Raw genomic sequence first — 19,665 nt, forward strand, 5'->3', positions numbered from 1 at the left:
CACTTACATTTTGCTCTTATAGTAATGTATCCTGTAAAATAATGAGCAAACAATCAAACCTATTGTTTTATCAGCCCCCTTAGGTATCCACATGTAGGCATTCATTACTAATAAAGAACAGTTCTTCCTCACTTCTTTCATTGGTGAGAGGTTCTGAGGAAGAGTTTCACATGTTTAAAGTCGTTTAAAATCTGTTAAAAGAGTCGTTTGTCTTGTGTAGGGACAACCTGCATTTTATTGTGCAAACCTGTGTTGTAGAATGACAATAAACGAACCTTGAATCATGTTTACGTTTACTGCACTTGCACTTAGCCCCACATTCTGCTGTTTGCATGCATAGTGACAGAAGTTGATTCAACGTTGATCGTTAGTGTGTGAGCTCACTGTGGTGACATACTGTGGCTACCAGCCAGACGTGGAGAGACAAATTAAGAGAAAGTCACGGAAAATGCAAACATCTTTTTTTTTTTTTTTTTTACTGCCTTGAAAATGCTGATTGCATTTACATAATATTACATTGCATATATCGTAGCTCACCGCACATCCTGCAGCAGATAGGAAAGAGTAATATTTTAGTAGAAAACAGTTTGGGTATAACTCATGAGAGATAAGCATATAAAATAAAAATCAGAAATTAGGACAAAATGATGCTGAAATGGGATGAGAGGATAAAATATGCATTTCTTGCAGCAAAGCATTACAGAAGTAAAAACTAAATGGTTGGATTAGATATGAGAGGCAAAATAATGATAACAACAAATGCACAATAAAATGCTAAGAACAAACTCAACAGTCATGCATGTCATAAAAAAAAAAGAAAAGAAAAATTGTTTGGCAACAGATGTTATTTAATTATGATATATAAAAGATATACTTAGCGGAGAGAATAGTAATACATGCTTATTGTTAAAAAAGGCATTTCTGGTTCCGAGCAGCAAGCGCTTCATTAAAGAGCAACGTTTTTGGACAGCTAGATACATTCTTTTTAAAGACTTTGCGAGTTTATTTTAGCATTTATTTTGTTTTTCAAGTCAAACGTGAACGCTGCTCTGTTGGACTGCCTCTGATGGAGGAACAGGGACGAGTACAGAGCTCTACACGAGTACAACATCAGAGGTATAGAGTGTCACAGGCCTGCAGAGGAGGAGGGGGGGGGGGGGGGACACAGAAAAAACACAGAAATCCAGTCCCCCAGTTCTCCTAAAGCATCACGCAGTGTGAAGAGTGACGGACGGATCGGAGACTTCCTGACAGACAACCTGTGGCTTTAGGGAGCCGTACGGCAAGCAAACAGGACCAACACACGTTCAGCCATTGTCATTTCTGTACAATGTTTTTGGTCTTCAGGTAAATCAAATTTAAGGCTCGATGCAAATGCCCGTCTTATGCAGCACGACATTCTCCACAAAAAAATAAATACAATATGAAAACATGAAACAAGCAGCTCTCTATCCGAGGCCAACGACCCGGACACAGAGTGAACGATTAACTGGACTTTACTGACTGATGGTCACGAAGTCAAAAGATTAATGTGTAATAGACTTTTATAAAGAGACGAGGAGCTACAGATGCACCGTGTTTTTGGTGTTTTTTTTGGTCCTTTTAAGGAGTCACATGGCAACGGTTGTTTTATGACCTGGACTGCGTCAGCTACTGGGCTAACTTTATTCTCCTTTACATACCAGGAAGCATACGAGGGCTTTTCCCACTTTAACCAGAGGCAGCACTTTGTAAATGTATGTCACACAATATATATATATATATAAATATGGGACCAAACTACAGAGAGAAAAGAAAACAAGTCTCACCGCCATGTCAATACTACAGTCAACTAACAGACATATACACAAACACAATGTCAGGACGTTCTTGTGTATCTACATTCAGGTTCCTAACTGAATAGATAATTTTAAGCAAAAGATAATTTGACATTTTGGGAAATTCGCTTCCATCCCCTGATGAGATCAAACATAGAACTAGTGAGTTCTAGAGGAGCTGGAAGTTGAAGATGTGTTACCTTTTGGACAGAGCCCTCCCAGCTGTTTCCAGGCTTGATGCTAAGCTAAGCTAACGCACTGGTTTTATATACATCTAATGAACAGGTATGACAGTGGTAGGGATTTTCTCATCTAACCGTCGGCAGGAGAGCGAACAGGCGCATTTCCCCAAAATGACGAACTGTTCCTTTAAAGACATGAAGGTTGAACACTGGCGAGGTATGTTCAGGCACACGGCTACAAGCAGCCGCTTTGCGTGAATCAATCACAGTACAATCAGGGCCCGATGAACCCTCTATGGGGCCCCGGGGCCTCTATTCCTCCCACTCCCTGTGTATTGTGTTTGTATTACTTCATAATAATAATAATAAGATGGGGACCTCGATGTTACGTCATAAAGCAGGTGTCTCCTCAAGGGCCCAATCATTTCGGTTTATACTGTGCTTCAGCGGTGCACACAGAGCTACCAGACTAATGTGCCGTCAATCGCCACACGGTGACCGTGGAGCATTTGGGGGTCTTGCCCAGTTGGTAATCTATCCCATTGTATAAAAAGGTGAACGCAGCCTGGTGGACGGAGCTCCTTGTCGTGAGATGATGCGTAAAGAGTTTCAGACAAGGATGTAAAATCATAGAGCGGCTTCCCTTGAAGTGTGCGGGCACCTGTACGGCTCGGACGATCCCAGAGCTTCACGACCAACACTAACCTCCAAATCTCCCAGAGCACTCTGAATGTCCCTTTTCTTTTTTTAAATACTATGAACAGAATACTCCCAGACAGTAACAACATATTTGGCTTTAAGCGACAATAAAGATGGCAGGTTTGAGGAGAAATCTTTAGCAGACCAGTTTGATTTGCACTGACGCAGAGCAAATATGTAAAGTCCAAGTCGAGTTATGTTCCCACACATGACTGCGTTCCCGTCTTGTGTAACCCGACATGTGTTCTTTATTTTATGCCACATTTCTACATCTAAAAACAAAATGGTGGTGTTGAAAACTGACTGTAAAGAATCCCTTCCCTTAAGAATGCCATCCGAAAGAGACACTGGCTAAAGATGTGCATGAGCAGCTGTTACACTGCACTTAGTCAGCACAGCAACACAAACAAAACTGAAACGGTCTCAATTTCCATTTAAAACTTCAAGTTTGCCTGTTAAGATTAGTTCAGTCAAACTATCTAATGCATAGTTCTTCAGGTTCACATTCACGTTAAGCTGGACTTCAACTCTATCTGATATGTTTCTTTGGCACGTTCTCCTACTGAAGGCAGTCATTGCAATCTTACTCCCACTGTATGTCGGTACCCAGCAGCCTCAGTCTGATCCCGCGTGTCTCTCTTTTAAGTCTGCTCAGCGGGGCCTTTAGAGGACCGACTCTCCACTTCTGCTCTGAGCGGCTTCCTGAGCCTTCTCGTGCTCCATCATCTTCTCGGTGACACCCTGGTCCTTGGTCAGCGCCTCCTCCTTCTCCCTCCTCTTGCGCCGGGCCTCCACCCAGGGTATCAGACACAGCAGGGCTCCTCCGACGATCGGGGGGATGCCGGCCAGGTAGAAGGCCTCGTCGTAGCTACCCAGTCGGTCCCTCAGGAAACCTGTGAGCAGATGCATGGATGGATGGATGGATAGATTTCATTTGTCTTATCAATTATGGAATTTCTCTTACTAATTCTCAAATTTTTATTCAATTTAATTTTTTTAAATTTCACTTATTGACATATATTTTAGAATCTAAGCTTTTTGTTTAATTTGATCCTTTATCTGCCTTTGTTTGAATGCGTTTTATATTTTTTTGTAAAGCACTTTGAGCTACATCGTTTATAAAAAAGTGCTCTGTAAATAAAGTCATTATTACTCTTGTTATTATGTTTACCTCTCATGCAAAGCTTCTTACATGCATTTCACAAAGCTGACAATAACCTGCTTTCTGAAACATTAGGAGGTTTGTGCTTCAGCAGCGCCAAAACTGCAAGGTGCCCAAATAAACACTAGGAGGTGCCGAAGACCTGAGAACGTAAGCTGTAAGACATTATTCTCTTCTCTCTCAGGACAGAGACCAAGAGCTGCACTCGGATGCTGAGGGTCTGTTCACAGAATTGGCCACTATTGTTATTATAAAATCACATCTTCAGTAGTATAAAATTAGATTTTTCCTTTTTGTGAGACTTTCTGAAAGAAATAGCAGTATATATTTTTATGAGTGATATGAATCTAATATGAATGAGATTCACAATAATTATGGAAAGACTGACTTCACTACAAAGACAAATACACAAATTAGTCATTAAAAGATGGACAAAATGTATAACGCGTTCATTTGACTAATGGAAATGACAACTTTCTACCTACTTCCCTTTTTCTGTTGTATGATTTAGTATTCATGAAAATAAACATTTTCAGTGCTTTTCAATGGTGTAATAATGGTGATGTAATAAACAACAAAAGTAACAACAAAGTATAATATTCTACTGATCACAGCAGGGAAAGCCTAATTAAACATATTCAGTACGACGGCACCACACACGGCTCCTGTATTACCTGCGATGGGGGGTCCCACGGTCATGGGCACGGACATCAGGCCCAGCAGGAAGCCGATGGCCTGGGAGACGTCGTCGGCCCCGACCAGCTCGAAGGCGATGGGGGCCATGATGGAGATGAAGCAGCCGTCGAACAGTCCCATCAGCAGGCACACGGCAATCAGACCGCCGAAGATGTTGCACAGAGGGATCATCATGGACATGAGGCCGATGACGAAGAAGGAGGTCACCTGGAGGGACAGGGGGGAGGGGTTGAATCCACATCCGTCATTTGAAGGTTTAATCATCTGTATGTGGTACTTGATCATCTATGGCTGTTTTGGAGGAATTCCTTTTTGGAAAGTAAAGTCTGCTTCCTTAAACTCCTGGCACTGACCTGCAGGTAGACTTTGTTGACTCCATCAACGTAGTCTGCCGCCCTGCCGAAGATGAGGCGGCCCACGCCGGACGTGATGCCGATGCACATGAGCAGAACTTCTTTACTGGCATCCGGTCCAAAGCGCTCCTCCACGTGCTTCATCTAAGGGACAGTTGAGAGGAAACAGATGAACACAGCTGTCTCGTGGCTCTCATCCAGAGTAACAACCGGGACACAAAAGAAAAGAAAGGAATGTTAAAAATGCAGAAGAGGAAACTGCAGTGGCGGAGATCACTTCACCTTCACATATTCAAGAAGTCTCGTAGAAAATGAGGCCCGTAGACGTCAGACATTTTTATGTAACTCATGGTGATGAGTGTGACAGCCGTCTTGTCTTACGTGAACACCATTCAGTTGTTTAGGGGTAGTGTTGAGTGGAGAAACTTAAGATTAGAGCGAAACGCTTTAAATCACTGTTATCTATAAGGCCCAACATCACAAATCACAGGGGCTTAAAAGGAATACTTCACCTACAAAGTGCCCATTTGTATATCAGTTACCATGTGTTGCCTTTCATTTCTATAGCATGCCTCCACGGTGAACTAAGAGTAAAAAAAACGGAGAAAAGTCTTGACGTCTTGTGAAGCAGTAACAGCCTTGGATCAAACAGATGTTTTGATAAAGTTCTGCTGTTGCTAAACTGCAGCCACCATTCACTTCAATTCATCAAGACTCTCCTCCGTTTTTCGATTCTTTGTTTACTGTGGAGGCATGCGGGAAAAATAATGTTTTCTTCAGGAACTCGAGGTAACATGGGGCAAGTAATTGATACACAAATGGTCATTTTGGGGGGTGAAGTGTTCCTTTAACACAGGTCTGTGACCTGCAGAAGGTTTGACGTGGAGATGTCAAACAGGATGGTTTTGTCAGCATTAAAATGGACATTGCAGTAGTCAGTTGGAGAGTAAATAGCGGGGGGGCCGAGTGTTGGTCCTTGAGGGACACCTTCATCCATCATCTGGCCACCTGATTGGAAACCCTCTGCAGTCAGTAAACTCAAACCACGACAACATGATCTGAACCAGGATCATCAGAACCAATGGAAATGAATGTTGACTAATAGTAACAACAGCCTTGGAGTTCACAATGCCATCCACAGCAGCAGTTTACTGGCAGGAAATCACTTCCCTTCCCTGGCACAGAGTTGTGAGGGAACCAGTGTTTCTTGTATTTTTGAACATCTTTCATGTCAATGTTTTCACACTGAGGACGTGAGCCTTCACTTGCATGGGTAGCAGTGTTTTGCATTCCTTTTTGCAGAAAACAAGTTGTATACGTATGTGGGGGTTTGAAGCGTTTGGCAGTGCTGAGGCCAGCTTAGTGATTCCACTGCTCTGTACTGTATCAGCCGCAGTTGATGCTGCCATGTCAAAGCCTTATCCAACGTGTCCGTATTTCAACATACCTCTTTTATATCTTCCGGTTCTGTTGCCAGTGAATGTTAGATTCCACTGCAGCCTGTTAGAAAATCAGCCCAGGTGTTCTTTTTCCACATTACAGTACTTGCTGTACTTGTCCCCTTCCTACCCCCAAGGTGCCAATCTGTGAGGCCCAGAGTTTGAGTGCCAGTGAGAAAAGCAGGGCCCTGCCAGCCACCTCTACCTCCAGGAAGGCAGCAGCAGTCCTGCTCAAAGGGCCTGTCTGTCTGCTGCTTCTATAACCCCAAAGCCCCCCCCCCCCCCCACAGGTCACACATCCATTCGCAAAGATCTCGGGATGACTTATTGTCTTTGTCAATACGCCACAACACCATTCTCTGTGTTCAGGAGCGTCCCGCTCAAAGGGGATTCCAGCATCCAAGAAGCTGGTGGCTCAGAGTGTGTGTGTGTGTGTGTGTGTGTGTGTGTGTGTGTGTGTGTGTGTGTGTGCATAATTGCTTCAGTAGAGCAACTGATGACACGCACACACACACACACACCCTCACACACACACACAGTCAAAGCTGAGAGGTGACTTTCAAGAGACATGCCCGATGTGACTGGCATTCTCCCAGCAGGAGATGTTCTGATGTAATACTGAGTACTCCCTCTCAGCACATCGTTACCATGCAGGCATAAAGCAGTGAGTGGTGTCCACGTATCTCCTCAGTCACTGGAAAAAGTGAACCAATAAAGAACGTTGTTTTTTTGATTGGTTTTCTCATGCATAACTTTCATCTCACACTGCCGTTTTTTTTTTTGTTTTTTTTAGCAATTTACCAGTTAAATTCTAGATAAGAATATACATTTGATGGGCAAGAACTCAGAGATTCGACTCACTATCGCTCACACCAACTCTCCTACAGCTTTGTGCAGTTGTGTAACGTATCGCTTGGGTTTATGTTTACTAGAGCTGCAACCATTAGTCGACTGATCCATTAGTCGGATCAAGAGAAAAATAAATCGCCAACTATTTCGATAATTGATTAATCGTTCAAGGTGCTGCATTTCAAATACAGAGACGTGTCTATGATCGAGAGAGTGTGGCGACGGCTGAGCGGATGGACGAGCAGCTAACGGTGCTAGCAGCACAAACAGAGCGGACAGTGTCAAGCTAGTGGGGGGGGGGGGGACATTATGAGGGGTAACCGCTGTTTGAGGGCAGTGCAGAGTTGCGGTAATTAGCTAGCCGGCAGAGCTAGTCAAGTGCTGCTCTAGCCAGCGGGGTTAGCTGATTAACAAAGCACGGAGAAGCTCTGATGACACTCACAGAGGGAGAGGGACTTAATTCTCTGTAGCCATTTCTCCACTATATTTTTATACATTGCAAATAGTTGTTTGCTGCTACATTAATGCCTTGCATATTGAATTATGCACCTTTACAGTCATTTTTCATGCAAAAATGGCAGAACATTTTGTTTTTCAGCCTTTCAAATATGGAGATTTCCTACTTTTCGCTGTATTATATCCTATTGGAGTGAATATCTTTGGAGTTTTTTGACTGACAAAACAAGACATTTAGAGACATTGGACTTTTGGGATGGACTATTTTCTGAAATTGTACAAACCAAATGATTACTCGCCTAATCTAGGGAATTATCGACAAATGAATCGAATATGAAAATAACTGTTAATTGCAGCCCTAATGACTATTTATTCTCTTGAGAAGGAGAATGCTGTTTTTTTTCATTGGAATCCACTGTGGTGCTACAGTAGACCATGATCCTGTGGTGCTACAGTAGACCATGATCCTGTGGTGCTACAGTAGACCATGATCCTGTGGTGCTACAGTAGACCATGATCCTGTGGTGCTACAGTAGACCATGATCCTGTAGCCAAGACACAAGATAACCAGCACAACAGAGGTCTGAGTAACGACCACGCAAAACCCCGCACTGACCCCATCATGAGAATCATCTGGTCAGTCACATCTATGAGGCGGACAGTTCCTCTGTTGCGATGTCTGACTGTTTGACTTCTGGACACACACGAGGAGGAGACTCTATAAAACACCATCCCTCTGTCATTTCTGTGAAAACGCGGCTGGATGTTCAGAAAGAGACATTCCCCATTGAACTCACACGCTGCATTGATAATGTCTGTTACGTATTCGAGGCTTCCTGCGAGGTTGCAGGATGGTGCGGTTTCATGTGTTCACTGTCCTCAAACAGATTAGATGCTCTTATAGATTCTGCAATGATTATCTAACATTACAACCTGTATCGTGCACAAGTTCGTCACGGGGCTTTGACATTTAAACACGGGCTGATCGACCCTCGGAAACAATCTGTCTGTCTCCAGACACTACAGTCACCCCCACATTACTGTACTCTGACAAAAAAACAAAAGAAAGATGATACATGTGGCAAATTTTTTGCACCAATCTCCTCAGTGGTTGGCAAAAAAAAAAACCTGCAACGAATATGTCTTTGTGGAAAAAGGTATTCTTATTTAAACTGAGCTGCTCAACAAAGCTGCATGGAAGTGTGCAAAACGACTGCAGCAGGGCGTAGTTTGTCGGTTTGCTTTTAGAGGTTGCATGCGCGTGTGTGTCTGTGATTATGTTTCCGGAACCACAAGCACACATTCATGTGAAATGTGATAAAACACACACTCCTTTAACACACACGCACACACACTTAAATGCAGGCACAGCGGCTCAACTTCTAACTGCTTTTGTAACTCTGCCTCCTTCCCTTAGATGTAACCCGTGCACTATTGCTACACGAGACGTACTTATCCATATTCAGTGTATGACGGTCGGGAATTTGGAGAAGCAGACATGAAGTTCTGGCACAGCATCAAATCAATGTGCTGCAGCAAAACACATTTCAACCTGAAAATAAAGGCACAACTAAAAAAAACTACTATATCAGTTCAAGTGTACGCTATATTATATTAATATTTTCGCTGGTTTACCTTGCTGTGAGAAATCTTTACAGTTGGTTTTTTTCTGACCGGGAACCGAGTTACCTGTACTCTCGCCAAAGTCACCGGACTTCATTGGAAAAGACGACTATTTTACCACGCAGCACACGGGGATTGTTGGTCTATTTGTGATATTGTGTGACTTCGGTTAGTTCGAATTCACCCAAGTCCCACACTAAGACCAACTAACCAATCAAAGCAGCGGTAGACCAGCAGGTCCCGTGTACTGCGTGGTGAAGTATTAGTTTTTTCCAATGAAGTCTGGTGAGAGCGTAGATAACTCAGTTCCCCCGTCAGAAACATAGACTGTTTCTGGAGTCAGCTTTTGGCGAGAGCATATATGGACACACCGGTTTCAGTTCCCTATTCTAGTATTCTAATTACACACTATTTTTAGGTGGCCTTTTCAGGTGTCTAAAATAAGTTTTGCTGCTGCCCCCGTCCACAGCAGTACTCCTGTCTGCTTCTCGAAACTGAGGGGGGGGGGGGGGGGGGCGTCATCTGCTGCAGGTAATACACAGACTGTGAGCGAGTGCCTCGTACAAACCCCACTTCAAAACATCCAAACTATCCCTTTACCTGCCAGTAGACTCCTTTAACCTCCACAGTAGGGCTTTCTCACAACAGCTGTAATTAATACCATTATTGATGGAGCAGAGCGCTCATTAATGCTATCAGGAACACCTGTGTGTGCTTCTCCTGCTGTTAGTGAATCCTTAGTTGCTGGAATTAATGAGACGTTCTACATTAATTTAAACACACGAATAAGAAAAACAAGATAAAACACATCGGCAATGCGCTCTTTAAAGCTGCTTTAGCAGTGTGTTTTGGGGTTTTGAATTTTCCCTTTCAGAGCCCCGCGATGCACCAACCCACATGCCCTCTGCTCTCCCTCCTCGGCTGTTTAATGCTCATTAGACATCCAGCTCCCTTCCAGCCAACACAGACACACCGCATCCCTGCAGGTGCTCCTCGTTAGACGCACTCAAACAAACTCCTTTTTCAAGTAGAACGAGCTTTCTAAAGACAAAAAATACCACTCCGTATGACGCTAATGTGAATCTATTGTAGGAGGGGGGGGGACACGAGTTATCTGTCTGGCTGACGTTCAAACTTTCCTGTGTGCTGTTCGTCAATATGCTCTCTTTGCAAAGTAGGCAGAAAAGACACTACCACGCCTTTAAATCAGCCCATGCACAGGGCAAACACAGCCGTACCTGGAGTAACATCTTATCTCTAATCAGCAATACTTGGAAAGGTGTGTGCAAGTGTGTGTGGACTTTACACTTTTACAGTGTTCAGATATGTACAGCTGGATTTGGAGCCACGGAACTGTGGCAGTGTGGCTCTAAAAAGGCAAAAGACCCACAGTGAGTGACGCACGCAGACACACCGGGGAAAGAAAAAGAGTGGAGAGGGTTCTGAGGGCCTGATGGGACTCCCTTCCTGAAAAGCTGAACAATATGCTGCTTTGACCCGTGTTTTTTTTCCTCCTTCCTCTTCCCACGCAGTAGCCTTAGGAGCGGGGAGGCTCTGTGTCTAGGGAAGGACGGGTGCTGGGGCCATAAGGGCAGTGGTGGCGCTGAGGCTGCAGCCGCCCCCCCGCGGTGTCCCAGTCTGAGTAGCAGACACGGGAGAAGTGTTGGGAAAACACATCCCAGAGTCATCGTGTCCAAATAAACAGTCGCCTCATGAGTCAGTCCAACGCGTCCCGGCTGTGCTCCCCCAGCCCTCCAGAGGAGATGTTTTCCCCAACGCCATATCTTCCCATCTCGTAGCCGGAATGAACAAAATGAATGTTATATTTTGATTAGCCTATATCAGTGTGAACAGACTAACAAAACACGGTAAAGGACGCTGTTCACTGAGGAGGGATGGTTCAATTCTGTATTTACAGAAACATTATAGCAGTATGCGGTCCTGATTGGCAGGAAATATTAATCAGCTTTAACTGGTTTTGACGCTATTATGCAACATCCGGATTGTTGTTGCAGCAAGTAAGGCCTGCTGAATTGTTTGTCAGGAAAGGTAACGAGCCTGGACCGCAGCCTTAATGAAGAATGGACTAGCATTGCAACGTCAACGTCGCTGTTGCAGAAGAACACAATTGTAGGCGTCACCACTGCACAAGGCATGCAGCTTCAGGTTAAACATAACAAAAATAAGCCAGCTAATAAAATATTGACATTTGTTTATGCGATCGACAGATTATTTTCGACGGCATAAATCAGTTCATATCGTCACGCAACAATACGGATATCCATCGATTGATCCATTTGAATATCCCGTAGTTTTGTTGTTTCGTCCCCGGTGCTGAAGGCCTTTAGACCGTCCTAACGAACAGTTCCTAAATACTGAAGTACACTCTACGAGTCATGAACCATCTTGTGGTAACGCGCCGTGCCGTCTCTGAATGCCTGGGGGATTCTGGCTCGGGTTTAGAGTTCCCTTCCTCTCACATTAATAAATCTCATGTTGCGAGTATGTGTTTTGATATGCGTGTTGTTGAAGCTCCCTCCTTGACCTCACCCTTATTCCTCCCCCGTGCCTACAAACACATCCAAAACATGGGATCAGGATACTGGAAAATCACAGCGTAGAATTCCTCTGTTGGCATTTAGATGCTGTTATTCATCCGACTGACCTTTGGCCTGGAGAGCGGGGTGACGATAACAACAGATCAGAATCAAATCTGACTGAGCGAGCAGATGAATGAAAAGGTATGTGGAGAACACAGACTCACCAGGTGAACGTAAGGCACGAAGTAGCCATAGAGGGCTGCAGGGATGCCGAAGGCCCAAATGCGATACCCCAAGGACTTCCAGATATTGAGGTTGAAGATCTGGCTCAGGGGTGGGCACCGGCGGCCTGTGCGGGTCTTGCTGGATTTGACCGGCAGCAGGGGCGTGTAGGTGAAGCCGGCCAGCATCAGCACAAACATGAGGATGCAGAGGACGCGCATGGTGTTGTGGAGGCCCACGTTTGCCAGCAGGTGCGACAGCGCGAAGGGCAAGGTGATGGTGAAGACGCTGCTGCCGGCCGTCACGATGCCGTTCACCAGGCCCAGGCGCTTCTTGAAGTAGTGGCCCAGGATGACCAAGCTGGGCTGGTAGGCGAAGGAGCAGCCGCAGGCGAACACAATGCCATAGGTGAAATACAGGGGGCCCAGGGACCTGAGGGGGGAATAGAGCCAAAAGTTACATCACTGTACAGCCTTTTGACCCTCTGCTGACATTAATGTATTTACACATTCAAAAGTCTGTTTACATAGTTATTCAACCGGGGGAAAAACGGTAATTATGCTGCCCACTGAAACTGTTGCCAGCAGCAGAGGATCACGGTTTTCCTTTTCTTGTGAATGTGTAACCGTAGTTTTTAAAGGTTTTTGATTCCGTCGATCGTGACATTTTGTTCAATAAGCTACTTTGTTAATGATTCTGCTTACAGCTGGTTCAAATCACAACTTTCTGGAGTCTGGAGTTCAAGTCCCAAGGTGGTTGATAAAGGCGTTCCCAGTAATCAATATTGCCATTTACTCTATACATAAATAAAATGGATTTTTCATCTGAGCACTGCCATGTTCAATTTCATGCTGACGACACCATACATTATGTCATCGGCCCATACGCAGCTAAAGCTCTCTTTGAACCTTGTACTGTCCGCTGCACAACTGGGCTGTCAGCCTGCCCTGTGAAATGTGTGTGGAATGCTGCTCGACAGCCACTTGATAAGTGGTAGTTTAACTGTTTTATTACTCAATTTATTGCACTTGAAAGTGATGAGGCCAGGGTCGAACACTTTGTCTAGATCACACATTCCTGTGCGTTTGTGAGAGTGTTTCCTCACGTGTACACGTATCAAATTCCAGGAAATGATTAACAACCGAGTGCCAAGAGCAGAGCCACTCGCCCGCTGGGTCGAGATAAAAGCTAAAAGGAGTCAGACAGACGCAGTTAGAGACTAGCTGGTGAACATGGTGGAGCATTTAGCAGCTAATGAGATGGATATTTCCCTCAGTAGATGGTGGAGACCAAAAACAGAGCTAACAGAGGGGGAATATTGGGCTTACATTCATCAGTTGGATGCACATTTGACTCCAAACGAATCATTATGCTGCTCTGTAACTGGGTTTTCAAATAAGCAACTGTTTGCCATCAAGTGTGACATGTCAACTTTAAAGGTGATTAGATGTAACGTTGTGTTTTTGAAGAAGATTTTTCTACCCTGCATTTATTATGCTCTCCTCAAAGCCACTGGACTCCATTGACAGAAACGGTCATTTTACTTTGCTGGTCGTTGAAAAGCACTCTTCATTCAAACTGTACAGAAACAAAATAAAACTCTTTGTTATTGATCCCTATTGTTCCAGCAATGGCCAACTCTGGTTTGAGAGATTGGCAGAGACATTTTGACTGTGTACTAAGCCTGCTTCCGTTGCCAGTTGGTGACACACCACAAGAGAAACAACAGAAAGGCAGACTCGTCTACTGCCAATGGGAAAGCAGTCCATCACCTATTTTTAGCAGGACTGAAGGCGCCCGCTACCCCGATAACTATGTTGGAAAAGGTGTCATGTATACTCTGTATGCAGTGATGACATGTCATTTTGAACAGCTTTTTGTTGTCCTTACGTGACAAAGGAGCTGGCCAGCAGGCCGACCAGGCCGACAGCAGCGCCGCCCACTGCCGTGACTCTGCAGCCGAGGATGTCGGTGAAGACGCTGACGATGGGGGAGCAGAAGAAGATCATCCCCATGGAGAGGGAGCCCACCCATGCTGCAAGAGACAAAACGAATGTCAAAACGAGGGGAAAACCTCACACAACAACGAGCCGTAAGTCAGAGTGATCATCGGTTCACATCCAAAACAGAAAGCTGTCTCCGGGAAGACAGCGTTGTTTAACATTAATGCTGCGGATGCTGACACCAGAACAAAGCCTAGTGATGCAATAATAGAACACTGTTGCTCTTGTACACACACACACGCGTTTCCTTTTTTTCATCTTGTTCATTAATCATACTGTACATTGTTTGTGTTTGCATCTGTTAAAAGCCACTGGCCTTTCCTAGAGCAAGCGTACAATGACAAGACAAGAGTCGGGCAACAGCAGGAACACACATTGACGGGACACCGGAGTGACAGAGTGGACAGGAAGGAGTGGTCAGGAAAACACTTAGGCCCGGTCTCAACACTAAGTACACAGATACCATGGTGATGTCGTCTGCCTCCTGGGTAGAACATACTGAAACATCTCACTTAACTTACTCAGTAGACCCAAAAATGATCCAGGCAGCAAACTAATCGCTAAAAATGTTGCTAAAATACAAATCAAGGTGCTTCATCACATTAAATTCAATATTACAATTACAGAAAATAGCTTTCTGGTCAAATACAACTAAAGCTATTGAAGGAATTGCTACTTCAGTGTGATATCTACAGTATAATCTCTACCGGCTGACTAATATCTGTGAGCTCAAATATCTGCGGTTAAAGGGAAACTCCGGCAGTTACAGTGGGGGAAAAAAGTATTTAGTCAGCCACCAATTGTGCAAGTTCTCCCACTTAAAAAGATGAGAGAGGCCTGTAATTTTCATCATAGGTATACCTCAACTATGAGAGACAAAATGAGAAAAAAAAAAAAATAAAAAATCCAGAAAATCAAATTTATTTGCAAATTATGGTGGAAAATAAGTATTTGGTCAATAACAAAAGTTCATCTCAATACTTTGTTATATACCCTTTGTTGGCAATGACAGAGGTCAAACGTTTTCTGTAAGTCTTCACAAGCTTTTCACACACTGTTGCTGGTATTTTGGCCCATTCCTCCATGCAGATCTCCTCTAGAGCAGTGATGTTTTGGGGTTGTCGCTGGGCAAAACGGACTTTCAACTCCCTCCACAGATTTTCTATGGGGTTGAGATCTGGAGACTGGCTAGGCCACTCCAGGACCTTGAAATGCTTCTTACGAAGCCACTCCAAAAACAGCCCCAAAGCATGATGTTTCCACCCCCATGCTTCACAGTAGGTATGGTGTTCTTTGGATGCAACTCGGCATTCTTTCTCCTCCAAACACGACGAGTTGAGCTTTTACCAAAAAGTTCTATTTTGGTTTCATCTGACCATATGACATTCTCCCAATCCTCTTCTGGATCATCCAAATGCTCTCTAGCAAACTTCAGACGGGCCTGGACATGTACTGGCTTAAGCAGGGGGACACGTCTGGCACTGCAGGATTTGAGTCCCTGGCGGCGTAGTGTGTTACTGATGGTAGCCTTTGTTACTTTGGTCCCAGCTCTCTGCAGGTCATTCACTAGGTCCCTCCGTGTGGTTCTGGGATTTTTGTTCACCGTTCTTGTGATCGTTTTGACCCCACGGGGTGAGATCTTGCGTGGATCTTGTAAGTCTTCCATTTTCTAATAATTGCTCCCACAGTTTATTTCTTCACACCAAGCTGCTTACCTATTGCAGATTCAGTCTTCCCAGCCTGGTGCAGGTCTACAATTTTGTTTCTGGTGTCCTTTGACAGCTCTTTGGTCTTGGCCATAGTGGAGTTTGGAGTGTGACTGTTTGAGGTTGTGGACAGGTGTCTTTTATACTGATAACGAGTTCAAATAGTTGCCATTAATACAGGTAACGAGTGGAGGACGGAGGAGCCTCTTAAAGAAGAAGTTACAGGTCTGTGAGAGCCAGAAATCTTGCTTGTTTGTAGGTGACCAAATACTTATTTTACCAATTAATTCATTAAAAATCCTACAATGTGATTTCCTGGATTCTTTCCCCCCATTCTGTCTCTCATAGTTGAAGTGTACCTATGATGAAAATTACAGGCATCTCTCATCTTTTTAAGTGGGAGAACTTGCACAATTGGTGGCTGACTAAATACTTTTTTTCCCCACTGTATATACATATGTCAGTTTATTAGTCGACCTGTGAAAACAGTTGTGCAATAGTTTCTGGCAATTATTTTTCAGGTTTGAAAAAAATGACTCAGCCTGTGCTCAGAAATTACACTTTTTCTTCTTCTTATAAACTGGGGTGTGGAGTCTGAAAGACCTGGGTGTTGACCCGGCAGGGAGGGTATAACAAAAATAAATGCTATTGTTTGCATTATGAGAAATGTGGGATCCAGTGTTTTTGGAACTTTACCATTATTTTTGAAATCCTTCTTCTTGTAAGGTCCCTCCTCTATGAATGTATTGATGCTAAATCACCAGCGTGACCTTTAAGTATTGTCATATTGAAAAACCGTGGCTTCAGATTTGCATAACATCTTAGTACAGATCTTTCCCTGTGCTCACTTACCAGACTCTGTGAGACTGGCTTGTATTTTCTCAGGCAGAAGAAACGGCACTGGGCTATTTCAGGGAAAACAAAGTAATTTCTTTTTTTTTTTTTCATTGCAGATCAGATCTGCTTCTAAAAAATGTCAGTGGAGCTAAAACTCTGACCAGGAAACACCCGCAGTGTTTGCTCAATGCTTGGTCAGCAGTCTTCTGTGAGTGTAAGGTTGAATACCGCTGTCACATGCTGCAGCAGACCTCTGACTAATGCATTACATGTTAAGATACGCAGGACACATTTACAGTAATGCAGATTGGCAATTCTGGGATAGTGACAGCACTGGAGGGATTCAGAAAATAACTTGCATCTCTAAGGTCTTATCACAAGTTGTTTCTATGCATTTAAGACAAATGGGAGGGCATGTATGTGCAGCTGAGATATGCAGGGAACACCCGTCTGCTCTGGAAATACTTCCTAAATATCAAGCTTTTAGATATACTGTTTCCGGCTTTTATTCTCAACAAGGAAAAGAGGCAAACACGAAGATAGGGTGAAACAAGCAACGACTGACAAAACGCACTAGTACACAAATTGCGCAAGACCCCCCCCCCGTGCAGCGCTGCCCTTTGACCACAGAGAGGATGGGGAAGCCGGGAGTAAGCAAGGGGGGACGTTCAGGTCTCCAATGAAATCCCACATCCAGATACTGTAACAGCATAGGTAGGGTCACAAAAGCTGTTTTTCCTCGATTCTGAAGCGCCGTCAGAGGAAACTTATGGGAAAATACAGAGCAGCTGGAGTTTGAGTGTTATTGTTACCCGTTTTTTTACCGGGGGTAATGGGAGACCCCTGTGTCAAGTTTCAGGGTTAATACTGGTTTCACTGCTGTGTCCTCATTCGCCCTGAATCCTCATCTCACCCCCCGCTGTCAGAGTATCAATACAACTCTCAGGTTGCCCCGTAAGATGGAGGTTATGAAGCAGCACAGGAGCACAGAACACAACACGGGCTACTAGCACCAGCAGTTATGTTAGGCTGCAATGCTAATTGTTGAGAAAATCAAACTTTAACATGGATAAAAGCTTTTATTCCCCCTTAGCAGACAAAGTGGAGAAGATATACAAAGTGTAGTTGTTGTCATGTAACACGTTCACAATGACAATAGCAACATGGTGATGTTTAGAGGAAAACGTTTGTCCGTGTTCAGCATCTCAGTTTACTGTGCTATCATAGTATCGCTAACATTAGCTAACATGCAAATAAGTAGAGCCGAGGCTGATGGGAATTAGTTTAGCTCACAAACTAAATTATTGGACAGATTCAAAGTTTGACCCGATGACGGCAACAAATCAGAAGTACGGGGAATCACCAAAGTTATAACAATTCATCCTGCGGGGAACATGAACGTCCACTTTTCATGACGATCCATTTAATAGTCGTTATTGACACGAATGTCAGCGTGCTGGTGGCGCTAGAGCAGGGGGGGTCAAACTCAAGGCCCGCGGGCTGCAGAGACAGTTATTTAACAAGATGTTAGGGAGTAGTTACAGTTATACAGTCTTACAGTTACAACCGGCCCTTTGACGGAAACCATAATGCTGATGTGACCCAGGGTGAAAATGAGTTTGCCAGAGGAAGTGCCAGAGGATCACTAAAGTCATTAGGATGCATCATCTGGGGACCTTGAATCGCTGTACAACATTTCAAAGCAATCCATCCGAGTCTGGACCAAAGTGGTGGATCGACCAATGTTACCAACCCTAGGGCCGTGGCTAAAACCAAACATGTCTAATGGACACAGAGCAGCAATATAGTCAAAATCTGTACATATTGATGTTTCCGCATATAAAAATACTGACGTGTTACCTATATTTAGTTACAGTTTGTACCTCAGCGCACTGCTCTGGTTTCACAGCCAAAAGCTTCTAAGGATCTATTCCAGACACTGTAGTCAGCAGAAATGCCCCAAATTCAATGGGGTCCTCTCTGCCAGGTCTCATATTTGTGGGGATATCATCCCGCTTTAAGCAACATAATGTAATAAATGGCAGTGAACAAAGCAAGGCAAAGAATCCCTCAAGGACAACAGGAAATTGCTGTTGCGGTTTCATCTGCTGGCTCTCTCGATTTAAAAGCATCTACGCTTCAGACAAAGAGGAATTCTAGATTTAAAAATGCAATATCAGGATTCCCTCTGTCCCGGTGGCATCCACCGTTGGCCGCGGGCCCCGGCTTGGATGCTGACAGACGAGGCAGAGTTGCCTTAAGTCGTCTGTCTGCCTCATTACGGGCTCCTTGCTGGAACCCCCCCCTGCTCTGCTCTGAACCCGGTCACCCCACAATGACGGGACCTACAGCCGCGAAAACTGCATAAAACTCTGCCTCTTGCAAGCCACACTAAATGGATTCAAAGCCATTGCGGTGACACCCGTGAGAGTTCTTGAACTGCAGACTCTGAGCTCAAGTCTTTGTTGTGGAGGCGTGCAGGTGTGCATGCACAAGTCCTAACAGCTGTAATTATGTGTTTTGACATTCTTGTGCCACCTAGAACAGTAATCCCAAACTTTTTTGTCTCACTTATCCAAATAGCACTATCAACTGTGTTTCCATTACTTTTAGCTAAATACAAACTGCTTATAGTGATCATGGTTACAGTGATCAAAAAGCTTGGGACGGAATCATGTTTCATTAGAAACTACCAAAAACAAGATGCAGCAGCAAAACTCGTTACGTAATGCCCCCTTGAGCGGGCTTACAGTAAGCTATATCATATTTAAAGTACTGAATCATAGTGTATCTGAATTATACACAGCACAGTCATTACATTTGTACAGTACTGTAATTTGAAAACAATTGGTTATAATAATCATCTGCAGATGGTACCAAATGCAGTGCTTTCCACTGTATTTTAACTGTTTATTGATTACATTTAGCTAACTATGGTTGGAAACCACTGTCTGAGAACATGAACTGAGACCCAGCGTGTGGAGCACAGAGGGGCCCTCGTGAATCCCTGATGACTTCTCCTGCATTAAAGCAGCTGGTTGGAGAGTTATCTATTAACCAAAGTGAATGGAACCGGCTAAT

General features: G+C 44.1%; 1 protein-coding gene across 1 annotated transcript in view; it reads right to left on the bottom strand.

Annotated features, from left to right (window-relative positions):
* Nucleotides 1-827: 827 nt before the first annotated feature.
* The window catches only part of slc16a10 (solute carrier family 16 member 10), a 32,108-nt gene continuing 13,270 nt past the window's right edge, over nucleotides 828-19,665 (bottom strand). The window contains exons 2-6 of the mRNA XM_076083703.1: nucleotides 13,929-14,073; nucleotides 12,041-12,470; nucleotides 4,910-5,053; nucleotides 4,535-4,763; nucleotides 828-3,591 (exon numbers count right to left, since the gene is read on the bottom strand). Coding sequence (XP_075939818.1) covers nucleotides 3,362-3,591; nucleotides 4,535-4,763; nucleotides 4,910-5,053; nucleotides 12,041-12,470; nucleotides 13,929-14,073 — 1,178 coding nt within the window. The 3' untranslated portion in view covers nucleotides 828-3,361. The remainder of the gene's footprint in view (nucleotides 3,592-4,534; nucleotides 4,764-4,909; nucleotides 5,054-12,040; nucleotides 12,471-13,928; nucleotides 14,074-19,665) is intronic.

The sequence above is a fragment of the Anarhichas minor genome, unplaced genomic scaffold, assembly GCF_050575085.1.
Source record: "Anarhichas minor isolate MPS153535 unplaced genomic scaffold, ASM5057508v1 ptg000136l, whole genome shotgun sequence".
In the NCBI taxonomy this organism is placed as follows: Eukaryota; Metazoa; Chordata; class Actinopteri; order Perciformes; family Anarhichadidae; genus Anarhichas; species Anarhichas minor.